The 25,216-nt window shown below is 44.7% G+C and overlaps 1 protein-coding gene across 2 annotated transcripts in view; it reads right to left on the minus strand.

Moving 5' to 3' along the window:
• The window catches only part of LOC119560842 (FERM, ARHGEF and pleckstrin domain-containing protein 2), a 29,469-nt gene that overhangs the window by 2,549 nt on the left and 1,704 nt on the right, over positions 1–25,216 (minus strand). Inside the window, exons 2-11 of one of the 2 annotated variants that reach the window (XM_037874495.1) lie at positions 18,919–19,151; positions 18,615–18,836; positions 18,304–18,547; positions 18,085–18,245; positions 17,946–18,020; positions 16,125–16,231; positions 15,788–15,903; positions 15,469–15,724; positions 9,223–15,023; positions 1,700–9,057 (exon numbers count right to left, since the gene is read on the minus strand). In XM_037874495.1, the coding sequence (XP_037730423.1) occupies positions 3,703–9,057; positions 9,223–15,023; positions 15,469–15,724; positions 15,788–15,903; positions 16,125–16,231; positions 17,946–18,020; positions 18,085–18,245; positions 18,304–18,547; positions 18,615–18,836; positions 18,919–19,151 (12,570 nt within the window). In that variant the 3' untranslated portion in view covers positions 1,700–3,702. Of the gene's footprint in view, positions 1–75; positions 1,345–1,699; positions 9,058–9,222; positions 15,024–15,468; positions 15,725–15,787; positions 15,904–16,124; positions 16,232–17,945; positions 18,021–18,084; positions 18,246–18,303; positions 18,548–18,614; positions 18,837–18,918; positions 19,152–25,216 lie in introns of those variants that run through there. The other variant, XM_037874496.1, reaches the window with a different exon arrangement.

The following is a 25,216-nucleotide window of genomic DNA, read 5'->3' on the forward strand; positions in this document are numbered from 1 at the left end:
CTATTCAACTTCATACCGCAGAACAGAAAACTTTATCACATACCAACCCACACAATCTCTTTGCTTTATACTCACTGCAGTTTTTAAGCGTCGTCAGTTGCAGTTGCATGTTTGGCGGTCGGTTCTTCATATCCGCCGCCGCCTTGGAAAGCTCGGCCAGCCAAAGGGTCTTCTCGGCAGTGGTACCCGCACTCACCGTGATGGCACACTGTCCGCCGAAGATGGAAAAGGTGTTGTGCTCGGCGTTCTCGGTGAGCAGCGATCTCACAGGAACATGGCCCAGGATGCGGAAGCTCTGGTCCAGTGGGGACTTAGACCCGTAGAGCAGCAGGTCAGAGAACAGGAAGAACATCCTCTGCTGCAGACCGCGCTTTGAGTGCTTCAACAGGCAACCCTGGCGGATGAGACGGCGGTGGGGCTGGACCAATTGCTCAAAGCTGATGTCACGTTGCAGCTCGCACAGCTCCACAAAGTTGGCGGAATCGGGGAGATGGGCCCGGATCTCCTTAGTGCTACGAACGAGCAAGTGGTGCACAGCCTGGCAGTCCGCGTAGTCGGTGTGCTCCTCCGCATAATAATCGCAAAGGCGCTCCAGGATGAGCTGGTAGTGCAACAGGCGGTTGAGGGGCTTTAGCAGAAGCTCACCGATGGGCAGATAGCACACCTTCTGCTGCTCAAACTCCTTGTACACCTGGCGGAAGCGCTCATCCGCCTCGTACATGTCGTTCAAGCAGTGCAGGATGTCCAGGTGCGTCTGTACGTACTCATCGTAGATGGGCAGAGCTGCCATGTGCTTCATCATCACGTCTCCGATGCGATGGGCATCGTGTCCGCCACGTCCCTCCCACTGCACCAATCGGTGCTCGATGTCGCGCAGAAAGAGATTGTGGTGCTGGGCCAAAGAGTCGAGCAGTTCGAATAGGGGCTGCAGTTGCTCCACATCCCCAAGACTCAGGACCTGCCGAAAGGTCGTGTTCAGCACATCCAGGTCCTTCTTGTATGTGCGCTCCGTCATCAACAGCTCCTTGGCCAAAAAGTAGCTGGGCTCGGTCGGCCACTTGCGTTTCTTCACCTCCGCCTCAATGTCGTGCTGCGTGCTCAGTGGATGCACATTTCCGTTCCCATTGTGCCCATTCTGGTGTGCGGCGGTGGCAACGCCGGTGGCCAGCTCCTGGCGCTTGGCGTGCTGAATCTCAGCCTGGATTACGTCATATGTGCCAGCCTCGGATCGGGAGAGCGAGGAGGACTTATCCGATCCTAAGGTGAGGTCGTAACGTGTGGGAGGAGTGGTAATCTCCCCACGCCTGTCCAACGACATATTGCCATTTATACCATGGTAGACATCTAAAAATTAAACGAAACGAAAATCAAAATAATGAAATGAATGAAATAATGAAAAAACATATTTTTGAAAACTATCAAATAGAACACATTTAAGTTAAGAAAAGTTTAAACGATAACTTTCTTGTCTGAAAACAAGATTACAAATTATATTTGAAACTAAAACTATTTTTAAAGATTATATTTTTTTAATTTAACTTAATCAAATATTTAATAAAAGATCTGTTACTGATCATCCCAAAATATGTATAAATTAGATTTCTTAACGATAAAATACAAAAAATTAATAACTAACTTAAAATATTTTAAGTACAAAATAAATACCTCATTATTTTCCTCTAATCAAACTAATTGATACTTGTATTTGATTAATGAAGTTTTATTTATTTAGTTTCGTTTCTATATAATAATAATTTAATGCTTGTTAATCGATTGCTCGTGTACATTTCATTGGCTTTTATATTATAAGACTCCCATCAGTGTTTCTGTTCGTTTGAGTGATTTTTGCTTTGACTTTGTGTGAGAAAAAGATTTTTTCCAAATAAAACTTTATTGAGTTTTAATTTCGTGTTGCAAACTTTTGTTTTGTTTTTTTTTCTAATATCTTAAAATTCAGCTAATACTGTTGTGGGTTTTGTATTATTTGGGCAAGTACAAGTATACCTTGAGAAATATATTTTTCAATAAAAAAAACGCGAGCCCTATTGAAAAATTAAAATTTGTTTTAAAAACTCGTTAAGGTGTTAAAAGAATACCATTTTTCCTAACTAAAGATCATTTGATTAGATATTATAGGATATTTAATGATTGTTTAATTAACTTAAATACAAGCTTTATCAGAACAACCAATTTTCGATCTTATTAAATTTTACCGTAAATCTAAACACAAATAGATATTTTGATTCGAATACTTTTGATCTGGATTAAACTATTAAAATTATTGTTCGACCTTTACATTGCCTGATACCAATCTTTCTCCACTCATTTTCTCTAATAACACGTAAATATCTTTTTCTATCTTTTGTAAACTTAAAGACCAAACATACATAAATCTATTCCGATAAATATAAGTGTATAGGTTTCCAATCGGATTTAAAACTTAACAGGGTCTCAATTAATTCCATGTTCTGCTCCCATTACAATTACATTTATAAAATACTATTGGTATAGGGATTTCCATCTTGGGATCTCCGATTTGGCACATTTATGTACTAAGCTGAACTAATGGCTAAGACAACAATTGTTCACTTCAGAATCGTAAGTTAAAGTTTAATTGGTAACTTGCGTCTAAAAACGTTTTGCCGTAAAATTAAAAACTTATATAGCTCAAGACCTATATAAAATATATATGGTTAGAAAACCGCTTAAAAGCATGGAGTAAATGCTTTCATTACACTGCGACAATGCCGTGTTCTGGTAGGAGAATACTTGCGATCGGGATTAGGTGAACCCCTTTCAAGATTCTTTTAATGTATTGTGAGAACTATTCAAAACCTTTTCCAATTTTTATTAGGATAATTGTTATAAAGCATTTGGCTGATTTGTCGTTTCATCATCTGAGATTACTAAAATTGGAGCATAGATGCACAAAACTAGTTTAGAGGTTTGACTCTGGATATTCCCATTCGGGCATGCCTGCTTTTGACACTTGGGTTGGAACTCAGTTGGATAGGATCGAACAGCCTGCGCTACCAATACTGACGAAATACTAAACGTAATGGCGCAGAGTTCGTGGCAACTTGAATTAATCATATATATTCATTTAATAACTTTAATCTTAAGTATTGTGTCTCGATTTGTGTTTTATTAGCTAAATAACAATTAAACATTTGTATTCTTGTATTCCATTATTCGATGATTAAACAGTGCATTAAAATTTGTTCAACTCGTTTAACGTTTCCGCTCAATATACCCCATATATATTTAAATGTTGAATTGATCTATAACATTATCATATATAAGTACCGCTCAAAGGCAACTCAAACTACACCGACCTACGGGCTTTTGCCATCATCTCGATTATTTAAGGTATTTTATTTGATTTGTTATGTTTTGTAATGTTTGATTAAAATGTCTTTTAGTTGAATTTGATTTGATTTTCTAACGCTTCAAGGGGAGCTATAATTGTTTTAAGTTTTCTATGCAGCTTGTAAGATTCTTGGGTTTCATTTTGTTTTGTTTGCTTGTCGTAAATCAGTCTCAGTTACAAATAAGTTGGTTATAAGTACTTGGATCGTGTGTAAAAGTCGAAGAGTCGTTCTAAAAATTTCCAAGGCAACGGAACAAATGAAAAGGCTGCATTCGTTAAGCACACGCGATTGGGTTTTTGGGGTTCCTTGGGAATTCCGCGGGGCTCCCACCCTATTGGTCACTGAGCTCATCCGAGTCATGGAACTTGGGCGGCGGATCCACACGTATATCCAGTCCGCAGGCGTACCGCTCATACTCAATGGGTTCGGACTCGTAGTCCGACAGGAAATCGGGATAGGGAAGCACTTGTCGAGCCTGGGGACCCATTCCTTGATTCTGGTCCTGTGCCACTCCTTTGGGTGCACCCCTTCTTATGGTGCCCGATCCTGATGCTCCCGCTTCTCCCCCGAACCCACTGCAGCTGTCCTCACTGGAATTGGCCAGCTCGTCAGACAATCCACCGCCTCGGGTCTCGTACTCACTCTCCTCCGGGTTGCAATAACTTCGCCCATGATAGGGTCGAACCTGGGGTACTCCCCCCGAAAACCCTGATGTACTTGCCGCCGTGGAGTCCTCCCGCTTCAGCTGTCTTTTCTTAGTCCGAGCTGGCTTCACCGGCTGTCCTGTGACCGGAGGCATTGGATGATTAGCAGGTGCTGGAACCTGCACCGGATTAGGACGATCCATTACCAAGGCCTGGTGATACATGGGTTTGGTGATGTGACTAAGGCGGTCGTAACGGGGAAAACCCATCTCGTCCACATTGTCACTCATGTCCAGACTCTCAAATTTTCCACTGTACTGGGGATAGTCGTCATACTCGTCTGTTTGCTCCTGATCCCTTTCCAGTTCCTCGTCGAACTCGAGATACTGGTCATCCCGCTGGCACGACGAATATTCCGAGCTGCCCGAATCAACTTCCGGTACATAACCCTCTGAGCATTCCGAACTCTCCGCTTGCTCCAACAGAGCTGCAGCGGTCATATTGGCCCTCATCCTTTTGGCGGGTAACTGACGCTTCTTGCGGTAGCCCCTACTTCTCATTTTCGCCTCCTGACCCCTCACGTCCAACGAGCTGTCCGTATCATTGCCACTAGGAGGACTCTTCAGGGAAGTAGCCATTGCTCCAGCACTCAGCTGACTTGCCCCTTTCCTTGGGGGTTTCTGTAGCAACTGATTTGGTGGTGACTCTGAGCTCAAACTGCTGGAGTAGTAAGGTGAACAGCGGACCAACTTATCCGCCCGCTGAGGCATTTGTGGAGAATTGGGTTCCGTACTCTCGCTGTTGAGCGTGTTGGTGGTGGTGGTTGTGTTGGTGGCCGAGGACGTGGAGTGTGGATCCCTCTCCTCGTCGATTCTTATGGGCAGCTCCTGTGACGACTGCTGCGACTTGCTGAGCATGTGCTCGTGGAAGGAGCTCGACTGGCGCAACTGCTTGCTTGTGGTCTTGAACTCACGAATCTGGGTCTTGGAGAGGGTCCGATCATCATAGCTGTGGTGCTTGGCCAGCGGTTTGGGCGGAGGGGCAACCACTTCGCCGGGCAAATCGCTGGGCGTCACAATCGGGGGCACTGTGGGCACGGGTGGTGGTGCAGGCTTAGGCTTTCCCACGGTCGGAGCAACAGCACTCTGAGCTTTTTTCTCCTCGGCCTCAGCAGCTTCGGCTGCCTGCTCTGCCAGTCCAGGTTGCTTCATTTTGTTAAGCAAAGCCTGCATTATCGGTCGAGTAACGGCAGGTTTTGGTTTCGTGGGCGGTTGGGGGGCCCTAGGCTTCTGGCGCACCTGCTGGGGCTGCTGGGTTTGGATCTGAGTAGTGGCCGGCGCAGGAAGTTGGGGTCCTGAAGCTACACCATGGAGCGGCACAAACTCCTGGCTCTGATAGCGCTCCGTTAGCTTCTCGGTGTGCGCATACAAACGCTCGACAAACGGCGACTCAGACTCGGAACATATTTCCTGACTCTGGTATAGCTTAGACATCATCTCCAGCGAGCGGCGTTTCCGAGCGGCGGCACTTGTCTCAGGACCAGTTTGAGTGTCGACGAGCTCCTGAGCAGCTCTCGCCTGATTGCCATTGCTGCCGCTTCTTCTATGAACCTGTGGCAAGGCACAACGCTTCTCCTCGCTGGGAGAGCTTAGGCTGGTTTTATTTCCCGACAGTGCCTGCTTAAGAGGAAGATACTCCCCTGCGGTCACGCCGACCAGTGTGCGACTGCTTGAAGTAGACCACTCGCTGATGGTGTGGGCCATTTCGGTAAGAGTCAAAGTGGTGTCATCACTACGAGTGGCTGAGGTTGGCTCACTCAGCTTGTCCGTCTCGGAATTGGATAGCATGTCATATCGCAAACCATCGGATGAACCATTATCCCCGCTGAACTTGTGCGAGAAGCTACTGCCACCACTCTGCTCGTTTAGGCTTTCTGCAGATTTGTTGATCGAACTAATACTCGATTTGGTCTGATTTGATTTCTCGCTCTTAGCACATGAGTGTGTGGACACGGCGGAGAGGCTATCTGATCCGGAGAGATTAGCATACTGGCGCACCGTGTTGGTTCCCGTTGACCATTCCGAGATGCTGAGACCAATTGAGGTGTCCTCCGAGTGAGAGCTATGGGTGCACTTCTTCTGCTGCATTCCACCCATCCTTACCGTTCCATCGAGGTCTGTGCCTAGGGAGCTCGTTTCCTCCTCTGAGTGACTGGAGTGGCTGCACTTTTTGCAGCTCGCTCCACCTCCACCGCTGCTCAAGCGAGCCTCGTAGTTCCTCCGCACAGTAGTCTGATCCTCCAGATAGGTGGTGCTCCCAGACAGAATGTCGTCAATGGATGTGTCCGAATTGTTGGAGCCTCTCGAAAGCTTTCTAAGTTGAGCATCTGGTGATAACTGCACTTTTATAGTCCCCGGCATGAAAACATCATCGCTAGAGAAAAGCTCTTCTTCTGAGAGAGGGCTTCTAGGAGCTGGTGATCTAGTGGGCTGGGCGACAATCACTTCGGGACTAGAGTTCTTCCGCTGAACCCTTGCGGTGGCCTGAGTGGAGGAGGTGCTACAACTCACATTTAGCGAGGACGAAAGACAGGAGGCCGCACTTAGAGTGGAGCTAAGGCAGCTAACAGTATCCGGTTGTAATTGCTCACTGCCAAAATCATTATCATCAAATGCTGCCGACATAAGATAAGCGGTGTCCTCGTAGGGCAGAACTTTGGCTACATCAGGAGGACCTACTGCCATCTCCTCATCCAGAACCACCTTATCCGCACTTTGGGCTTCGCTAGCATAATATGTTTCAATACTCTCTACAATTATGGGAGCTCCGATGGCACTTGAGGGAGGCGAAGGCCAGTCTAGGGAATCCTGTGACTGCTGAAACGACAAGCTCGCCTTCCAGCAGAACGACTTGGGTACCGGTTTGTCCAAATCCGGCATGGCATACATCGAGTCGGCCGGCTTCACCGGCACATGATCGAAGGGAATCTCCGGCAGAGGCCAGTCCTCCGAATCTTGGCTACCTGCATTGGAAAGGCACATAAGTGTGTGTCTTTCCACATCGTCGCCCTGCAGTTCATCAACATGGGTAACAGAAAAGCGTCCTGTCACTAGGGTTGGTGATTTCGGTTCATTAAGACTTCCCAAGCTGGAGAGACGATCACCAGTCGCAGAGTCGCAGGGAATCTCCGGCATCTCTGCCGAGGTGCGACGATCTGCATCCGAAATGTAAGCCAGATTAGTATTGCTCCTCGAATCAGAGCTTAAACTGGGCTGGTGATCTGTAGACCCCACAGACTCATCCCGCATGCTGACGGAATGCGTAGAGGCCTTGCTCACGTCATCCTCCATGCTAGACTTTTCGGATGCAGTGCTACGTTCCGAGATCCTTGAGAGAGTCCTGCCCAAGGTAAAGCCAGTACTGTATCCAATAATGTCCGTGGGGTTCACACCAATCCCACCCAAACTACTAGTCATAGCTGGGTAACCAAACGTGGCCGGAAAGTCGTTAAGCTCGTCCTGATAACTAACATCGCTGGCATCCTTCTGCTCATCTGGAGAAACCTCCTTCACGTCACTGTCAGAGGAGTCCCGCAAGGGATTTTGTGCATCATACCGCTCATAGCCGCCATCCGTTTCCACGTGATGCCAAGGATCATCTGTGCTGGAGCTATTTGAGCTCTCAATGGGAAACGGGCGCCAGGTGCTTTGTTGCTCCTTTTGAGCTAGATCGCCACGCCTTTGCGCCGCCCCTAGAGACCCAGAACTGCTTTCCGTCTCAAACGAACCACGCGACTCTACACTTAAGGAGCCCTTGGAGTCGAAACTGGATTTTGATTCCTGTGAACTCCTATCACTGCCCGATTTTCCTGGTTCCGCCCGTGTTACCGAGAGTTTCTTTCCCGCATTAGCCCTTGCCGGCTTCTCAATCCGCGGTGGTTTCCGAGATCCACCAGAACTAGATTCACTGTCTTCGGTGCGAGCCCCGCCCCTATCCAATATTTTGGCAATGCGTTCCTCGATAGGATCGAGGTAGCACTCTGTGCTGGTACCCAAATCGATCGGGCTCTGCTTTTCTAGCGTCGGTGTGCTCGGTTTCTTGCCAACCAAGACTTTGGGCTCGTTGGTGGGCGTTTGCTCGTTGGATCCCGTGGGTGTGATTTCATCTTTTCCCATTTCCAGCTGAAGCATGCGCTGCTTGACTTCCTGGCACTTTCGCGCCTCCTCTTTTCCAAACTCCTGCGATATTCCTAGAGGCCGGGCAATGGAACAGCTGACGCTAGATTCCTCTTCCACTGAACTCTTGTCCTTTCCCACCGACAGACTCCAATCTGGTTGTCTTTGCGGACTTGTGTCCTTTTCCCCACTCGTCCAGGAATCTGAGCTCTTGGAACGGTCACTTTGCTTCTCCAGGCTGTGTTTTTTCTTGTCCGAAGAGCTTGTATACTTCTCAAAGGTCTCCAGCACGGACTTCTCAATTTGGGGACTTGCATTGGGTGGAGTTAAGAGGATATTTAAATCTGAAGTGGGAGTAGCGCAGTTTGAGTACTCAAGCGGGTTCGCATCTTCCAAAGTAGCCTGTGTTTCAAAAACATTTCGATCCGGTTCCAAGGTACGTGGCTCATTGTCGGAAGTATCAGATCCTATGAATTCGTCACATTCCACGGTGATCCAGGAGCCTGTTTCATCACTGCGACTGCGATCCAGACTCAGCCTATTTGTATCTTGCCTCCCAACTTTTAGGTGGCGCCTCTCGGAAGAATTGTCGTCTTCCTCGATGGATGGCTCTTCACATTCTATGGTGGGCACTCGGTGCGGATATCCTTCTGTTCCAGCTGCTGCCCCCGGAATTGGCGACTTGCTTGCTGGTGAGTGGCTATCATCAGCCGAGACAAAAGAGTCCAGACTTTCAGCCGTGGATGGCTTACGGCTGAAGGCCCCCTCGCTGTCGCGTGCATCTTCGGAAGGAAGAGACCGTTTGAGGATCTCCAGGGACCTGCGCTCCGAGATCACCGCCTGCATATCAATATCCTCCTGATGGGGCTGAAAAAAATAATGTATACTTAGAGAACCACTTTCAATGTCAAATGATTAATTTTATTTGAGTTCATAAATATCTTGCGATGTCTGACTTCTTACTTTTGTGACTTTCTGTTCATTAAAACCATCGCTGATCAAGAAATCAAATAAAATCATGTCAGTGCTTACCTCTTGGACTTGATATTGGTGGGCAAACATTCGACGATCCCCGACAGCACTCCTTGCCACTGGCGCTGGCTTTTCCTCATTCTTCTTTGCCGCCTCGGTTGCCTGTCTTTTGTCATCGAGACTACGTGCTTTGACGTCGGGACCGAGATAATGATGCTCGGCCGGTCTCTCTAGACTACTCGACTTTCCGTCTATCTTCTTATGGACAACATTACCCTCAATCTTCTGCTTCAGCTCCTGGGCTTTGGCTATTTTCTTGGGCGATTTAATGAGCATGTCCTCGGGAGCGTCTGACTTCTCAGAGTCTTCAAAAGATTTATTGCGATCCTCAAAGCTACGATTTGCTTTGTCCAGTTTGTCGGGGCTTCGTCCTTCGTCAAAACTGCGGCTGAATTTCACAAGTGAATTATCCAGTTTTCTGGGACTCTTGGCGATGAGAACGTGATCCTCAGCCTTTGATTTAAACTCTGTTTCAATAATTATCTTGTCGCCGTCGGTTTTTACCAGGATTTTATCTTCGGGAGCGGGAAAGGCCGGTAATGTGTCCTTTACTGGACTTAGCATAGTGATGGTTTGTTTCATGGCTGATTCGTATAGCTTCTGCTGGCGTTCTTTGCGCTTGGCAATATCTGCCTCGGTCTCTTCTTGGGACTTGCTCTTGTCCTTGCTCAGGCGGCGCATCTCAATGGATCGAGGACGCTCCTTGGGACTGGATTTCTTACTTCCCCTTCCATCTCTTGCTTTTATATCATCCGCACTGGTCCGCCGTGACTCCGGACGGCTTCTAGACACTGGTTTTCCTTTATAGGGTTCCGACGTCTTAAGTTTCCCCTTACCAGTACTTTCAATACTGCTGGCTCTTGAAACACCTGGTGAAGTCTTTCGGGAGCTGTTGGCTGAGCTGTAGGGCGACCAGTCAGTGAATCGGTACTTTGGTATGTTCAGGATGAGGTGATCCCCGCTCCTAAGCTTCATCTTTGACTTCTTCTTGTCCTTAATTTTAACGCCCTGTAAGGCAATCTTCTCTATATACCGCAGTTGGTTGAGCAATTGGGCCTCCTCGCTGTCGATGGTGACTGCGCTGAGCAGCGAATCTCTGCCATTTGCTTGGTAGCTGCTCTGCGTGGGTATGGAGCCTGCGCATGAGTGAACGCTGTCGGCGGTGTCTTCGTCCTGCGCCGCTGCTTGGCCTTCCCGCTCCAACGACTTCTCCTCGAGAATCTCTGCCTCCTCCTCAAAACCCACGGTATCGTCCTTTGAAGAGAAAGCGTTCATGGGCGGCAGGCGGTGAAGCGAGATAACAGGGGTGTCCAGGCTCTTGGTTCGTCTCTCTGTTGACGGTGATTGCTGCTGAGTGGCTTTTTGGCGCTGCAAGGAGACTGATCCTTCCGAGAGATTTAGACGTGCATGGGCGAACAGAATGGGAGCATGACCTTTGGAGCGCATTACAATCGAAGAGTCGATGATCTCCTCGATCAACTTCACTTTGGACTTAGACCCGCTGGCTGTTTGCTTCTTTAGAGTATAGTCAATGTCTGAGCCAGTGATTCGTTCCTCGTGGCATGTTTCGTAAATGTCGTCGTTGCTACGGAAAAACTCGGCGTGCTCCAGAATAGGTGAGGGGATGTTCTCGTTCCTCTGATAATCATTTGTGCACTCGTCAATGCGTCCCCGCATCGGCATATGTGGTTCGTCCTCTGACGAAGGAATCGAGATAGAGCGCTCTGAGATTCGCCTCAGTTCAGAGGCATTGGCATACTGAGGGTCCAGTTTTTGTGTTTGGTACCGACTCTCCAGATCAGCAAGTCGCCTACACTGAGGAGGCGACCCCTCGATCTCTGTAGAGCTCATTGTCTGCCCACGTCCCCAAGCCGCCGATATAAGCCTACTCTGTTCAATGCGCAGAATAGACTCGATCTCCTTACGTGACTGCGGAGGCGAGAACTCCAAGCGATCGGGTATAGCCTCCGCTGAACCAAACACATCATCCGAGTCCAAGCTTTCGTCATCGGAGGAGAAGGAGGTTATACGGGTTTTGCCTTTCTTTGACTTTCCAGCCGACTTCGTCTTGGGGATAACCCTTGGTTTATTGGCCTTTCGTGCGTTGGCCTGTAGCTCCTTGCGAAGACTCTGAATGAGCTCCATTTGCTTTTGCTCCAGCTTCTGCTGCTGCATGCTCTCTGTTCGCGAGCTGGTAGCCGAATCGCTTTCAATCTGGCTTAGTTTTTTGTTCAGTTTCTCCAGCGTTGAGGCGTCCATCTGCTTGGTGATATCCCGCTTTGGTGACGACAGATGGATTGTTGGTATGGTCTTGTCGATCTCCAACGTGACTGGGTCCACTTTTGAAAGGTCAATGTTTTGGGTGAAGAGGAATTCCTTGGTGTCTGGAGGCAGCAGACTGTCGAGAATATCAGGCAGGAAGTCGGTAGTGCCAGCACCGGAAACTCCGCAACTCTTCGGTGACTTAGGCGATTTTGGAGATTTCGGAGACTTGGGTGACTTCGGAGACTTTGGAGACTTGGGCTTTGTGTGTTTCTTCTCGCTGGGTGAAGGAGCCGTTCCATTCATGATGTGGCGCTTGTGAAGCACATACGGAATGTCCTCCTTCAGAACTTTGGTAAAACGCCTCTCGTAATCCCTGAAGAAACTCTTCGGAAGCTCAAAGCCCGTCTTTGGCAGCTCCTGAGCAACTTGCGAAGCGGAAGTGCCGTCGTAACATTTGGGGATTTCAAAATTACCGTGTGCCTTGCAAAGAGGTGGAGCACTTGGGATCTGCTTGTAGATGTAGTCCTCATCGCTGGAGTTTGAGTCCGCTGGAGTAAGATCAATAGACTTCTGGTGCATAAGCACGTGGCGGCGAGAATTACTTCCTAAACGGGCGCGGTTGGCCAGCGAGTTAGGATCGCTCTTGGTGCGCTCCACCGTAGCGTGAGATGAGTAATTCAGGGGCACCATAATCGGATTGTATTCCTCAAAGTGCGTTTTAGCTATTAGTTCCTCCTTGCGTGTTATCTTCTGGTGGGCCATCAGCCGAGCCTGCTGCTTCTCAAACTCTGATACAAGCTCGGGAGTCAATGGATACTCCGGGCTCTGCTTGCTCTTCTCGTCCTTGGGCTGCTGGCCCTCCCACTGCTTGGTATACTTTTGAATGCACTCGATTCGATCTTGGTCGAAACTGAAGATATTCTCACTGTCCGATCGTCGACGGAAAGCAGATATCTTGCAGGATTGTGAGTTGCCCCTTTTTATGGGAGCCATCTGATCCAGCGAATCTCCTGTTTGAATATCCTTTTCTCGACAACGTTTTCCCGAAGCCGGGGTCGATACGGATTCCGGAGACTTATTGCCAAAGGATTTGGCATTGCGTTCAATCTCTACATTTTGAAGACTAATTGAGTGCACCTTTGAGGTCTTGTGCGTCTTGTTGCTGGGGAATGTGGAGTAAGTGTCACGACTGTCATAGAACGAACTGTTTGCAGTGGAGCTATGTGTGTCGGAAAGCAGGCAATCGTGACTCTTAACCTTTGGCCTTGAGTATAGACCCTCGGGTGTTGGCTCTAAGCCGGTTTCGACGGCGTCGTAGTAATCACTTTTCGATTCTTGACTGGAGGCTGCGAATTTCTCGTAGAGCTCCTTCTTAGAGAACTGCTTCACTTTTTTGCCGGTGGTGGTGGGCATTTCATAGTTGCGGCCGAAGCAATCACCCACTAATGATTCCTTGGAGTCCTGGCTAGAAGCCACTGAAGTTTTGCTCTTCGTCGTCTCCCGTGACTTTTTGCTGTCCGTGTGATAGAGGCTGTCTCGCGACTTCTTACTAGAGTCTGAGCTGCGCGAAATCTTCGTTTCAAACATCTCACTCTGACTCTCTTGGCTGGATGTACGCGTCAGAGCCTCCTGGATCTTCTTGTAAAAGTTGCCGTCCGACTTGACTGACAGCTTCTCGCGCGGCAGGTACCGGGGATCTTCGGCGTCCCAAATCTCATTCATAATATCCGCTGCTGACTTGGATTTGACATCGATTGCCGAGCGGTACTTGTGCTGCTGATGCCCCTCAGATACCGACTCGTCGTCACTCGGTATGTAGTTTCCCGAATCAAGGGAGCAGGAGCGCATATGGTCCTCGGAGCGGCCACGACCCCCAAAGAAGTCAATATCGTACTTCTCCAGAAGTTCGTAGCTGTCCTGCGAAATGTCGTCTTGGGAACCCGAGTAGTCTAGGTGCTGGCCAAGCTGACGGCGGTGCTCCTGTGTGTTGTAAGTGCTACCCGGATAACTGGAGGAGTACACCTTGCTCTGCGGCAATGGAGAGAAGTCTTGGTGCGCATCGATCGAGTGGTTCTTGGTCACATACAAGGAATGACGGGAATCGTCGTAGCGCGTCACTGGTGAATCGATACGATTGGAGGAAAGGAACTCCTTGTCGAAGGCGGTCATCGGTTTGGGAAGCTCCCGATCGTAATAGGTGGTACTGTAGCGCTCGAAAAGATCTTTGCAAGAGCTACTCTTTAGCCAGGACTCGCGCTCCACTTGATCATAGATATTCTCGCCCTCCTCACCATCTTCTTCATCCTCTTCATCATCCATGTAGTGGGCGGCTGCTTCCTCGGGTTTTACAAACTGAGTAGTAGAATATAGGTTGCCAGGAGTCATCTGATACCCGAGTTTCTCCGAGGAGGATGACAGACGGGTAGGCGGAAGGATACCCACTGAGTGGTGAGTGATGTAGTGGCTGTCATAAGAATCCACTGAATCTACTCCAGATAGCTCAGAGTTTCGGGGAAGTGAGTGAGTGTGCCGGGAGCTCTGCGAATCCATCGAGGGTGTCAGGTAATTTTCGGATTGGGCCAGCTTTGTACGCTCCCCTTGACCGTACCGCTTGGTGCCAAATCCAGTGCCAAAGTAGGAGGAGGAAGATGACTCAGAGGGGTGATTGAGATCATTGTGATATTGATAGTTGCCACTGTTGTAACTCCTTTCCTGGACAGCAGCCGCATAAGCTGAGGTGCTGGGCTGTTGCAGGAGAACAGGAACTTGACTTAGTCCCATTTGCTTGGCCCTTGTGTACTGTAGTATTGACTGATCTATGAACTCATCGCTGAAATGTTTCTCACGGATCTTGGACTTGGCTTTGCGATTTACAGTTGCATAGATGTCGTTCCGATCGTTGAGATTTAGGTGCTCGCTGTTCGAGATCTTGTGCTCCTGGTGAGCGGAGCTGTGAAAGTCTGGATACTTGTAGTGGCCCATGTCGTTGATGTCGGTGTAGATTATGTTGTCCGTCTCAGTTTCGGTCGAGTTGGCATTAGCGTTGTTGAGCATGCATTGCTTAGACATCGAATAGCTGGTACTGCTATAATGGACTGGCGTGGCAGTTTGCGACTGGGACTCCTGTGACCGAAGCTGCGGACGATGGGCACTGGCCAAGCCCGAGGCCAAAGCCGAGGCCGATGCTGCCGCCGCTGAGGCTGCCTCCATAGTCTCCCGATTGATGGTAGATGCCGTCAAGTCCGAATCCGCTTCCTCCTCGACTAATTCCTCCTCCTCCTCCTCCCCCATAGGCTCCCCCTCCTCCTCCGTGTCCACAGTTCCCGGGTCCTCCGCCTCCTCCTCCAACTCCATGGAGCTGTTGAGATCCACCGAACGACCCACTGTGCTGATGTTGTGGATAGTGTTGTGGTTGGTGCTGCTGCTGTGCGTGTTGATGCTGATGAGCTGCGGCGACGCAGGGACAAACGCTTGGGATCCCACTGAGACTCGACGAGGGGTGCTGCTGTTGTACAAGTGGGACAAGTGGCTCAGACCTTAACGCGGCGGATGAAACAACAATTCCGAATTAAGCAATCAACGGGAATCAGGTACACCACAGTTATGGAAACAAAACGAAATCGAAATCATACCGAACTGAACTCATCAGACCACAAAACAAACTCTGAACTCTGAAACAGAAATCATTATATAGAAAAACCCCACATTGTGGTTGAAAATCATACACTATTGCTAGGTAGTAAGATTAACTTAACCATGTAAAACATAAGTTACTTAATTGAGAGGGAGTAAATCATAGGAACCCTGTTAACTCTAAGTAATCATTTAAAGTATAAATATTTTAGATTAATTTACTACATAACTTAAATGCGAATCCAGGAAACAACACATCAGTGTGTAATTGATAAATTGAATTGTATGAATTCAGGATAACGCAAAAATATTGAATTCATAAGCATCTAGAACCAGACTGGGACTCACCTAAATTGTGATCGCCTGGATGCACACGAGCCTGATCGGGACCGCGCTGTTGGAGGTGGCTGCTGTGGCTGGGCGAAGTCCACGACTGCGGACCCTGGGGCGAAAGCGAGCGGTTCGAATTCATTTGGTCCATAGCCACTGCCGAGTGGTGTTGCCGTTCCGCCGCCGCCGCCGAGCATTCCGCTTCCTCCGGGGAGGTTGGCGAGTCCGCTGCATAGTTCTTCGTCTGATAGATCTCCACCTGGGCTGCTGTGACCTACAGAGGTGTTTTAGGGCGGTTATTGGCTTGGTTGGGGAACGCGTCGCTATAAGAACTCACTTGAGAACGCATGTGGTCGATAGGATTGTCTCGTCGGCGATCCAAGGTATCCGCTGCCTTCTTCGTCAGAGAAGGGGTCATCGAGTCGCTGCATTGATTGCGATAGTCCCATGCCGCTGCAGCGTGCAATCAGAAGGCAATTCCAAATTAAAACGAAATCATTACAAATCATAGAGCATACACTATTGAAACACAATAACTCGACTCGACAAGACATTATTCATTCATCATCAGCTAGCAAAATAAGCCCGAACTCAAAATTCAAATGAAGACGAACCAAATGAGATCGAATCGAATACATATATTCATCAAAACGGGTAACGAAATAAATACAAACCAGTGTCAATTGGGAGTAGGGGATTGGCTGAAATGCTGGAATTCACATACGTATGCGATTGACTTCGGCTACTAGCATTCAGTGGCCCTTGCCGGAATGACTGAGACCTGCAGCAAAAGAAAAGACAAGAGGATACCACGTTTTATATTTTCACATGCTCAGTTTTTGGGTTCTTTTTTAGTTATTTTCTTTAGTTTTAGAATGTTTTCTTAGGATTTAGTTTTGCGTTTTCTTTAGGGTTTATTTTAGTTTGAGAGTTTCGTTAGATTAGCACAGTTTGGTTGAAAGTTTGTGGATCGGTTTTGAGTTGAGAGCATTGCTTAACTTAGCGAAGTCATTTCAGTTTAAAATATAATAAACAAAAATATTAACTGAAGGGTTTCACAGTTAGCTAGTAAGCAACTATAAAATGCAGAACGTAACACAACCATATATTCACACTACTGGGGTTCGGATCTATTAATTCCATTTGAACGACAAACGTTCTTTAGACAGTTAGAATAAACCAACTGATTTCGCGAACAAAATCAGTTTTCAATAACATTGATCAAATACTATTGGATATTTATTTGAGGAGCAATCGTCTAATTTACTACACATTTAGGGGAAGCAAAGGGAAAGGGTTTATTAACGTGTTAAGCTTGCTTACCATCTACGTTATACTTGTGGTACAGTCTAGACAACAACACACAAAAACGTACGACAATAGGAGCTTTGGGGGAATTACCACTAAATGATTATTTTAAAATATAACTTTTAAGTGCAAGCCAAACTAGAAATGATTTTTCCCCTTATCGATAAATGGCAATGGCAATGATTTAAATATTTGTGAGTCTTATAGCGTGGAGGGAAGTGGTTTGGATGGATGGTAAAGAAATCAGAATGATCTGGGGAGGCGTACATATAAGGAGTTGCCAATTCGGTTATTAATTCGTTTCACTAAGTCAAAGACAATCTACACTTATTTTTAATTTTAATTTGTACTTTAAATTTTAAAATAATTAGCACACGCACATACTTTCACATATAGATACACACCCCCACATTGGGTAGTGAAATAAATGAAGAATGGTAATTTAGGTGTAAATACAAAAAATAAATTTTAAATCAATGGTGGTGGTAATTGAAATGCTTGTCGTTCTTTGCTGTACATTTGACTAGATTTGGGGTTTGTTTTGGGGGTTTCTTTAATTTTTTATTGAACTATTTATAAGTTTTTGTGCTATTTTTAATTGTTGCAGTTTTAGTTTTTGTACCAATTGGTTTTTAAATCCTCTTCTCTTTTCTAAGGCGCACCATTTTGACCTTGTTTTGTTTTTTTTTGCATGTTGTGTTTTTTGGGATTTTTGTATCAGTTGGATGGGTAGTAAGTAGAAAGAAATTCATTTAAAAATAACAAACAAAAACCACAATAAACGTGTGTCATAAAAAGTGTAAAGAAATAACGAACGAACGAGTCGAGTTAGATGAGAACGAAGTCATGAAAATGTAGGCTGATGAACATATTATTTGTATTTGCTTAAAAATATAATTATATTTGAATATAGAGATTATTTATAATGCTCGTAAGAAATCGAAAATCATTTTGAGACAAAATTGATTTGCTTAAGGAAACATAAGCTGCAAAGCCAAAGCTTGATTAAATCCTTTCTTAAGAATAAATGTAAATAAAAGGAAGCATGTCAATGAAGAACTCAAGCAACTTTTGCCACAATAATTTCAAGTTGATTTTAATAAAATAAACACGAGAACTGGTAAAAGCTTTGACGTTTAAATCTGGGATTACAAATTAATGTCATTTCAGCGTAATCCGCTGCCTACCTTTGGAAGTTTTGACGCTTTACGTAATTCTCGCGCACAAACTCGATAATCTGCTTCTGCGTCTTGCCGCTATAGCTGCAATGGAATGTGTATGAATATTTTATTGCATATTCTATAACAATATACTAAATAATCCTACCGGAATGAGCTGCCCCGTGACAACACGCGAGTTTTGCGCCTAGGCGTGTTTTGTACGGCTGTGCACCGGAAGAATCCATGATTTTCAACGCATTTCTTCCAAAAGTTCTTGCACTCGTTTCGGCCTTCGAAAAAGAACTCCACGGTGTCCTTGTAATATCCCTAAAAGAATATAATAATTTTGAATTTGGCGTGTGGCCCCTTTAAAAGGACAACTTACATAACCCTCGGGGTGCAGTTTGACCAGAAAGCGCTTGCGCTTGAAGGAAATCTTGCGTATCTTTGCCCAAGAGAAGGTGTTGATGCGCGTGATGTTCTGGAAGACTGTGATGCCCATGTGGGCAACAGCTAGATTAAGTGGCACCCCCTCCACGTCCTTTGCCTGATGCATTTTCATCCCGTAAAGCTCACACCTCCGTGCCGTCTCCAAAAGGTTAAGATCCGCCTCTGCCGGGGACTGACCGCTGATGACAAAAAACAGAAAATAATTATAATGAATTGTCTTATATATGTATATACCAATTAACTTACACATGCTTTTTGTGGTTTTCCATAATCTTGCGCTGCATTGTGGCATCCTGGTGGGGCACAAAGCGGTATGACGACAGATACGTGTGGTCGGGATAGTCCTCGGGCACAAAGTCGCCGCATGAAGCTTGTACAATGTAGCTGGCCATCAGGGCCGCCGTATTGTCATTGCACTGCAAACTACCCGTAGCCAAGTCCCGTTTGACTTGCAGGCAGAACAAATACCTAGAATTACAAGATATTATAAATTGAAATTACCATAGTACAATATGAATTGATATTAGGCTCGGTATAGCTGTTATCCTACCTGGTATACTCCTCTTCTAGTTGCGCTGGATCGGGAGTATAGAACTTGATGCAAAAGCGCAGCACTGGATCGATGAGTGAGAGGCCCACCTGGCGATTCATCGGCTTCTCCAGATCCAGCCAATATTTGGTATGTGTGGACACTTCCTGGTATTCCAAGCCAAAGTAGTCGGCCTCCAGTAAATTTAGCTGGCGGCAAACTTGTTCAAACAGCACACGTCCCAGAGCCTTTGCCTAAAAAAGGAGTTTAATTTAAATTTTAGTAAAGTTAAGTTTTTAAAACCGTTTCTTTTAACTGGATGTAAATAAAGTTCGAAAAAATATGTAATAAAAATGAAATTTCACTCCACCTATAGATTACATTACTCAGAGTTCAACGGATTTGAAAATGGTTATTTAGAACCATATGTGTCCGCACCATTGTTACCGAAAATGGGATTTCGAAGTGTTAAGCAGTTATTAAGCACAATTTAGTTAGTAAATGACTTTTGTCCGAGAGGCCTTATAAGTGGCACGCCGCAATGACGAAAGAGCAGCAACTTAGTTCCAAAAGAAAGCTTGGAGCTTGGTTAAGATGACCGAATTCGTTGAGCTCGTTAAATTCCAATTTAACTTGCAGTTTGCGGCTCATCCAAGATGAGGCCACACGCCAAATCATTTGTGGGCGTTGCGCCGGATTGCATTTGAATAAATTTCAATTGGGTTGACGGCTGCAATTAAGTATTTTAAAGCATTGGTCGCGTCGGCAATATGACCACACATTGGGGAAGGCACTTAGATATCAGCCAAACTAATACTGAATTTTGTACACAAGATACCACAAATTCTTCGGATAAACAAGGCATGGCATATGATGAAATCATTATGCAAAGCCACTCCCAATTCGGTCTTTGGATGAGAAGGTCTTAAACGCATTTACTTAATTGGTTTTAACAATCAGAAGCCGGGATAACCTATTAATTTCTGCACACATAACGACGGCATAGCACGTATTAAGATTCCAATTTCAATTTGCCTATCTCGACTGGTCTTGTGTGTGGCTCCTGGAATATATTAATTTGGGATCAAGGAACAATCCCTGGCCAATGCTTTGCCATTCGGTAAGTAAAGGGATTCGCCTAGCGCCACCAACCAATCAGGCAGAGTGCTTTGTCAGTTCGACTTGGCCCATAAAAGCGGGCAACAATCTATCAGAGTGTGAAATGTTTGGCAAGGAGTGCCAGCCTTATATTAAACCCTCTCGGCCCCTTGTGTGATTTTTAAATATTTTATACTTCAAATTGTATATACGCCCTGATCCAAAACGCAACAAATTCGTTGGCTGACATCCAAATTGCTTTTGCGGCTTTTTAGCACATTCAACGAACGGAATTGGGCGGGGCTGGTCTGCATATTAAATAAACATAAACTTCAGAGCCGATAAAAATAGGGCGTAAGCGACAGTTTCTCAGTTTCCGTTGTTAACTTGATACCTATAGGATCAACAAACACAAAAGCTATCTTTGCAAGCAATGCGGTAAGCAAAGGAATTTTCCCATTCACTTTGACTTTTTTTAAGCATTTAAAAAAGTAGAATTTTTCCTGTGCCCCATTTAAAACATAACTAATTTATTGGTCAATATTACTTATACGTTGCGGCAAACAAAACAAGAACATTGTGTAGGCAATTCTTCATTGTGCTATAAGATACACATTTTTCAGTGTTAAGTGTTATTATGTTAAAGCATTTTGATAATTGTTAAAGAATATAGGCAATTTTGTTTGTTAGGAAAGGTAAGATCACAAAATAGATCATACAATAAATAAACATGTATGGCAATTTATTACTGATTATTCATTCAATTTTAGCTTGTTTTTGAACTCTTGATACAAATAAATATGGTTAAATTTGTTTAATGTTAAATTTAACGTGACAATAAAACAATTTTTAATTAATCAAAGCCCAAAACTCAAATGAAATGATTTATGATTACCAACAACACTCTACAATGACCGCTGGACCGTCGGGCACCTAGTGAAAACTTTTTTTTTTCCCCGTTTAATGCAGTTATGCCACTTGCTTCTTGCCGCTAACGCCATCGATAAAACCATACTAGATCAAGAAAAAATATCCCTCTGATTGTCAACTAAAATGTTATTTGCACACTTTTTGAAACCACTCCCATTCCGGGATGTTTTAATTAATTTGGCAACCAACATAGGGATGTGAGAGTCGGTACGAATGTGTTCCAAAGTTCTTCTGAGAGTCGCCTGCATTGCCCCTCCTCGCCCGCGACCGCAGTCATTGTTTCCCGTTTTCGCAACCAGGACCCAGAATGAGGCTACTGCCACGCCCAAGCTCTGACATTTTCCTGGCCCAGACAAACAGGCTTACACGCATATATATGCTGGCCATTCATTGGGAGCGTGGTCTCGCAGAGCCATTTATCTTTTTGGGCCAATTTCAGGATCTTCTCCAACTACAAAACAAACCAATTAACTTTGGCGACTTCTGCAGGCACCGAGAACGGAAATGGCAAAACGACGGGAAGCTTTTCAATGCAAGCCACCCTTTCCACCAACTTTATACACCTACATACAGTCAGGCACATGCGAAAAGTTGGCCCACAATTGTCGGTTGTTCAATTTGTCGCCATCGAGAGACATAAGCGGGACTCGGAGCATAGACAAATGCATGGAAGCCCCTGCAAGCAGGTGCCCTACCTACACTGGCAAAAATAAATATTTTGGCGTAACCGACGATTAAAAAACCATCTGTCATCACTTTTCAAAAATAAACTTATAACATTTTAATTTAAACGGATTTTTTTTTTTAAGATTTTAGAGTTTGAAAACTCGTTTTTGAAATGTAAGTCAGAACAAAGTGTAAGTATGTATATTTGAGACAATTTCCTAATCATCAATACATATTTTTGCAGTGCATTCGAAACTGTGGTAACAGGAAAGGAAAGGGGAGGCGGTGGTTGAGCAGGGCGTTACCTCTCATCTCGTTCCACTTGTACTGTCCTTGCCTATTGAATGGCCTCAGCTAACCCCATTGATATTCATATTGTGTTATACAAATCGGAGACCTCAAATACCAATTAAAGCCATACTTTACCAGGAAATATTAGAATTTAAATTTAAAAGGCAGTTCAATAATAAAAAAAATATATTCGCCAAGGGTTCTGCCCTTAATAATAAAATATTCTAGTTAAGGGGAAGAAAAATTCAAAACAGAATATGGCTTTGAATATTTAAAAGCCATTGTAAATCAAAATCAAAAAAGTTTAAAGTATTGGATATTCCGTAACTTTAATAACTGGGCACATCTGTAACCCTTATAGAAAATAGTTTTTTGACTTTTTAACCTTCAAAATCCATTAATACCTATTGTTTGCGTCATAGCTTTATACATTTTCAAGTTGGCTTTTATTATTCTGCATTATCAGCAAAACTCTCTCAACCCATCGAGATAAGCTTTTTAGCACTGTTTGCACCCACAAGAAATATGTACAAACAGAGAACAGAATTTGGCAACACAAAAATGCTTTTATTATACAAGTAAAAAGACTTTTATATTTAAAATTAAGAAACGGCAAATGAAATAGTTTATTTTTACTGTAAACAATTTTACTGTAAATGAATACCAATCTTTGGATCTAAGAAAGAAAACATTTTTTTGAATTTGTATATACTTAACCAAATTGTAGGAAAAGTTGATACAAAAATTAAATACTACTAAGCCAAACACGTTGGGTAAATGAAAACTTTAGAGAATACTTACGTTAAAATTGTACGCCAAGGACTAATTGCATTTAAGCTAACTAACCCTTAAACTCTTTACCCCACTCTCCCACGCTTAAAAGGTTAAACAATGAAGACCGTAAACGTCTACTTCAAACCATTGTTTTCTAAATCTCATTGGAAAGTAAAGATATCTTCCGAAAGTGTAGCTGGTCAAGTGCCGTCCGCAAGGTTTCACCACAACCACATCGTCCTCGTGCTATTCACCTACCTCATTCACATTCAAAACCATATTACAGTTTACAAGCCACAAAATCCATTAGAATCGCTGATTAATAATGCAGTTGACCGACCATGCAACAATATTCGTTTATATTTAGGGCCAACACACAGGCAAAAGCAGTCCTGAAGTTGGGAAAATGAATCTAAAAGGGTTGGGTGACACAGGCCCTCTCAAGGCTTCGATTTTTAAAAATGCAACAACGTCAATATATATAGTATGTTACATGTACTCTGTGCTTTGCAAGAATTTCTGTGCACAGAAAAATTGCGACATGATTGAATTTTTAATGCGACAAGAAAAAGGGATTCCGCTGATGTGGACATTTGATTTACTACAGAAGAACTTTTTATCGAAGCACTTAGATTTGAATTTAACATTTTGTGTTATAGGTAGTATTGTGCGCCATTAGGAATCACAATATTTTCCATCTGGATTTTAAATACTTATGATCTTTAATTTGATATTTCAGTTCCAAAATTGTAACTTCCTACCTAAAGGCCTTAAGATATCTTTAGAAATGCCAGTGGAAAAAGCTGATAAAACGGCACTTGAAACTACTTCTTGTTTTGGGTAAAATGTTGAGTTTGCCAGGGGCGAATGCAAAAGAGAGAAATGCCCAGAAAAGAATGCAGATAGCGAGTGGTTTTGTGTGGAGAACTTTACATCATTTACCGAGCTGGGGCATTGCCTGAAGTACAACTGTTTCACGAAAAGGTTAGCCCAGAAGCCCGACGACGACTACCAGAATAGACGGTAGGTGTAGCCAACCCCATCCCGAGACCAGCAGTCCAAAACCACAACGCCCACCCCCTCCACTTGCCCCAACCGAAAACCACCCAAACAATGGCAACCATTTTGATGTTGCCTGAAACATTTCCACTTCTCGCTGGCCCTCTTGTTCGCCTGTTGAAGCCTTTGGAATGTGTCTACCGTTTCAGGGGAAAATGGAGGTTACACTCGCACAGCAAGTTTAGGCTTGTCGAAGGCTAGCTAGGCTTTTATCAAGAAATAACAAATTTCTAACGTTTCTCCAAAAATTAAGGGTCCCAAGAAACTAGACAGATTAAAGGATTTAAGGATCAAAATGTAACCTTCTAAAAGGCTTAACGATTACCAGCTTCAGAATTTATTTTATTTTTTTAGGTTAAAAATAACTCGTAATTCTAAGAACGACGTTTTTTTTGAGTGTACACGTTTGGGCGTGGCCACTTGAACTGCGAAGCAAAAATGGTAAGCCTTTCACTAGGCCGGGCTAATGGAGCCAGGAAGTGGCGCACAGAACAACAGCAACATGAACAAACTGCGCAAACTACGACAGAATCCATTAACCAACACAAAGTGCCTGACAACAGGCCCAAGAATTCGAATAAGGGCTGCCCAACAAGGAGTGAAAAAAAATAAACCAAAAGTATTTTGGCGAAATCCAGTTGCATTAATGCTATTCTTGGTCTGCAGCCAGGCAAGTGCTGCCGAATCTGCCAACAGTTCAAAGACCCCGAATGAATCACTCTTCTATAAAAAAATAAAACTAAAATGTATTTGATGGCCTGGAAACCAAGATACGCCGTACCTCATTCATAAGTTATATAGCAAGGGAAGTCAACACAAAATATGTAAAAAGACGCCGTTTTTTGTAAAATGAACATTACTAAACCATCACATAAAATTATCATATCTTTAATAAAATCTAGTTATTACACAACAAATTTCCTAATTTCTATGTGGAGCTGTTGAAGTAGCCACATATATCGGGAAAATAAGGGCGATGGCTGGACCACAGAGCGGAAGTACTGCACCTGCAACCAGCCCTGTCTGCTCTTCCTGTTGATTTCAACATGTGTGCCGCGAGAAAACAGCCAAAGATTTTTTTCGTTTTCTGGCCTCGTGCCAAACACATCGGGGTGCCACGCCCACCAGAAACCTTAGGCCTTTTGTCGCATAAATCCCAGCCTTCCCCATTTCCGGATTTTTTCCCTTTTTCGCGGGTGGTTTCGAGTTCACATTTAATTAAAAGTAGCTTCTCATATATTTCACCCGTTTCCCCGTAAAACTGTTTGTTACGAGGCAGGGCTCCACATTCATGTAAAGTTGTGTACGGTGAAGATGCATTTATGCAATTTTCATTTAACGGATTGCATCCGTTTCGACAGGTGCTTCCTGCGTAAGATTATTTTAAAGTGAAGCAGGGTCTGGGGAAATTTGTTTTTCATTTCATTTTCCTTGCGAGAGCAAAGATTATAACTATTTTGGCATGCTTTAAAGTAAATGTTTTAGTTTTGATTTTATAACC

Source organism: Drosophila subpulchrella, unplaced genomic scaffold (genome assembly GCF_014743375.2).
Source record: "Drosophila subpulchrella strain 33 F10 #4 breed RU33 unplaced genomic scaffold, RU_Dsub_v1.1 Primary Assembly Seq354, whole genome shotgun sequence".
NCBI lineage: Eukaryota > Metazoa > Arthropoda > Insecta > Diptera > Drosophilidae > Drosophila > Drosophila subpulchrella.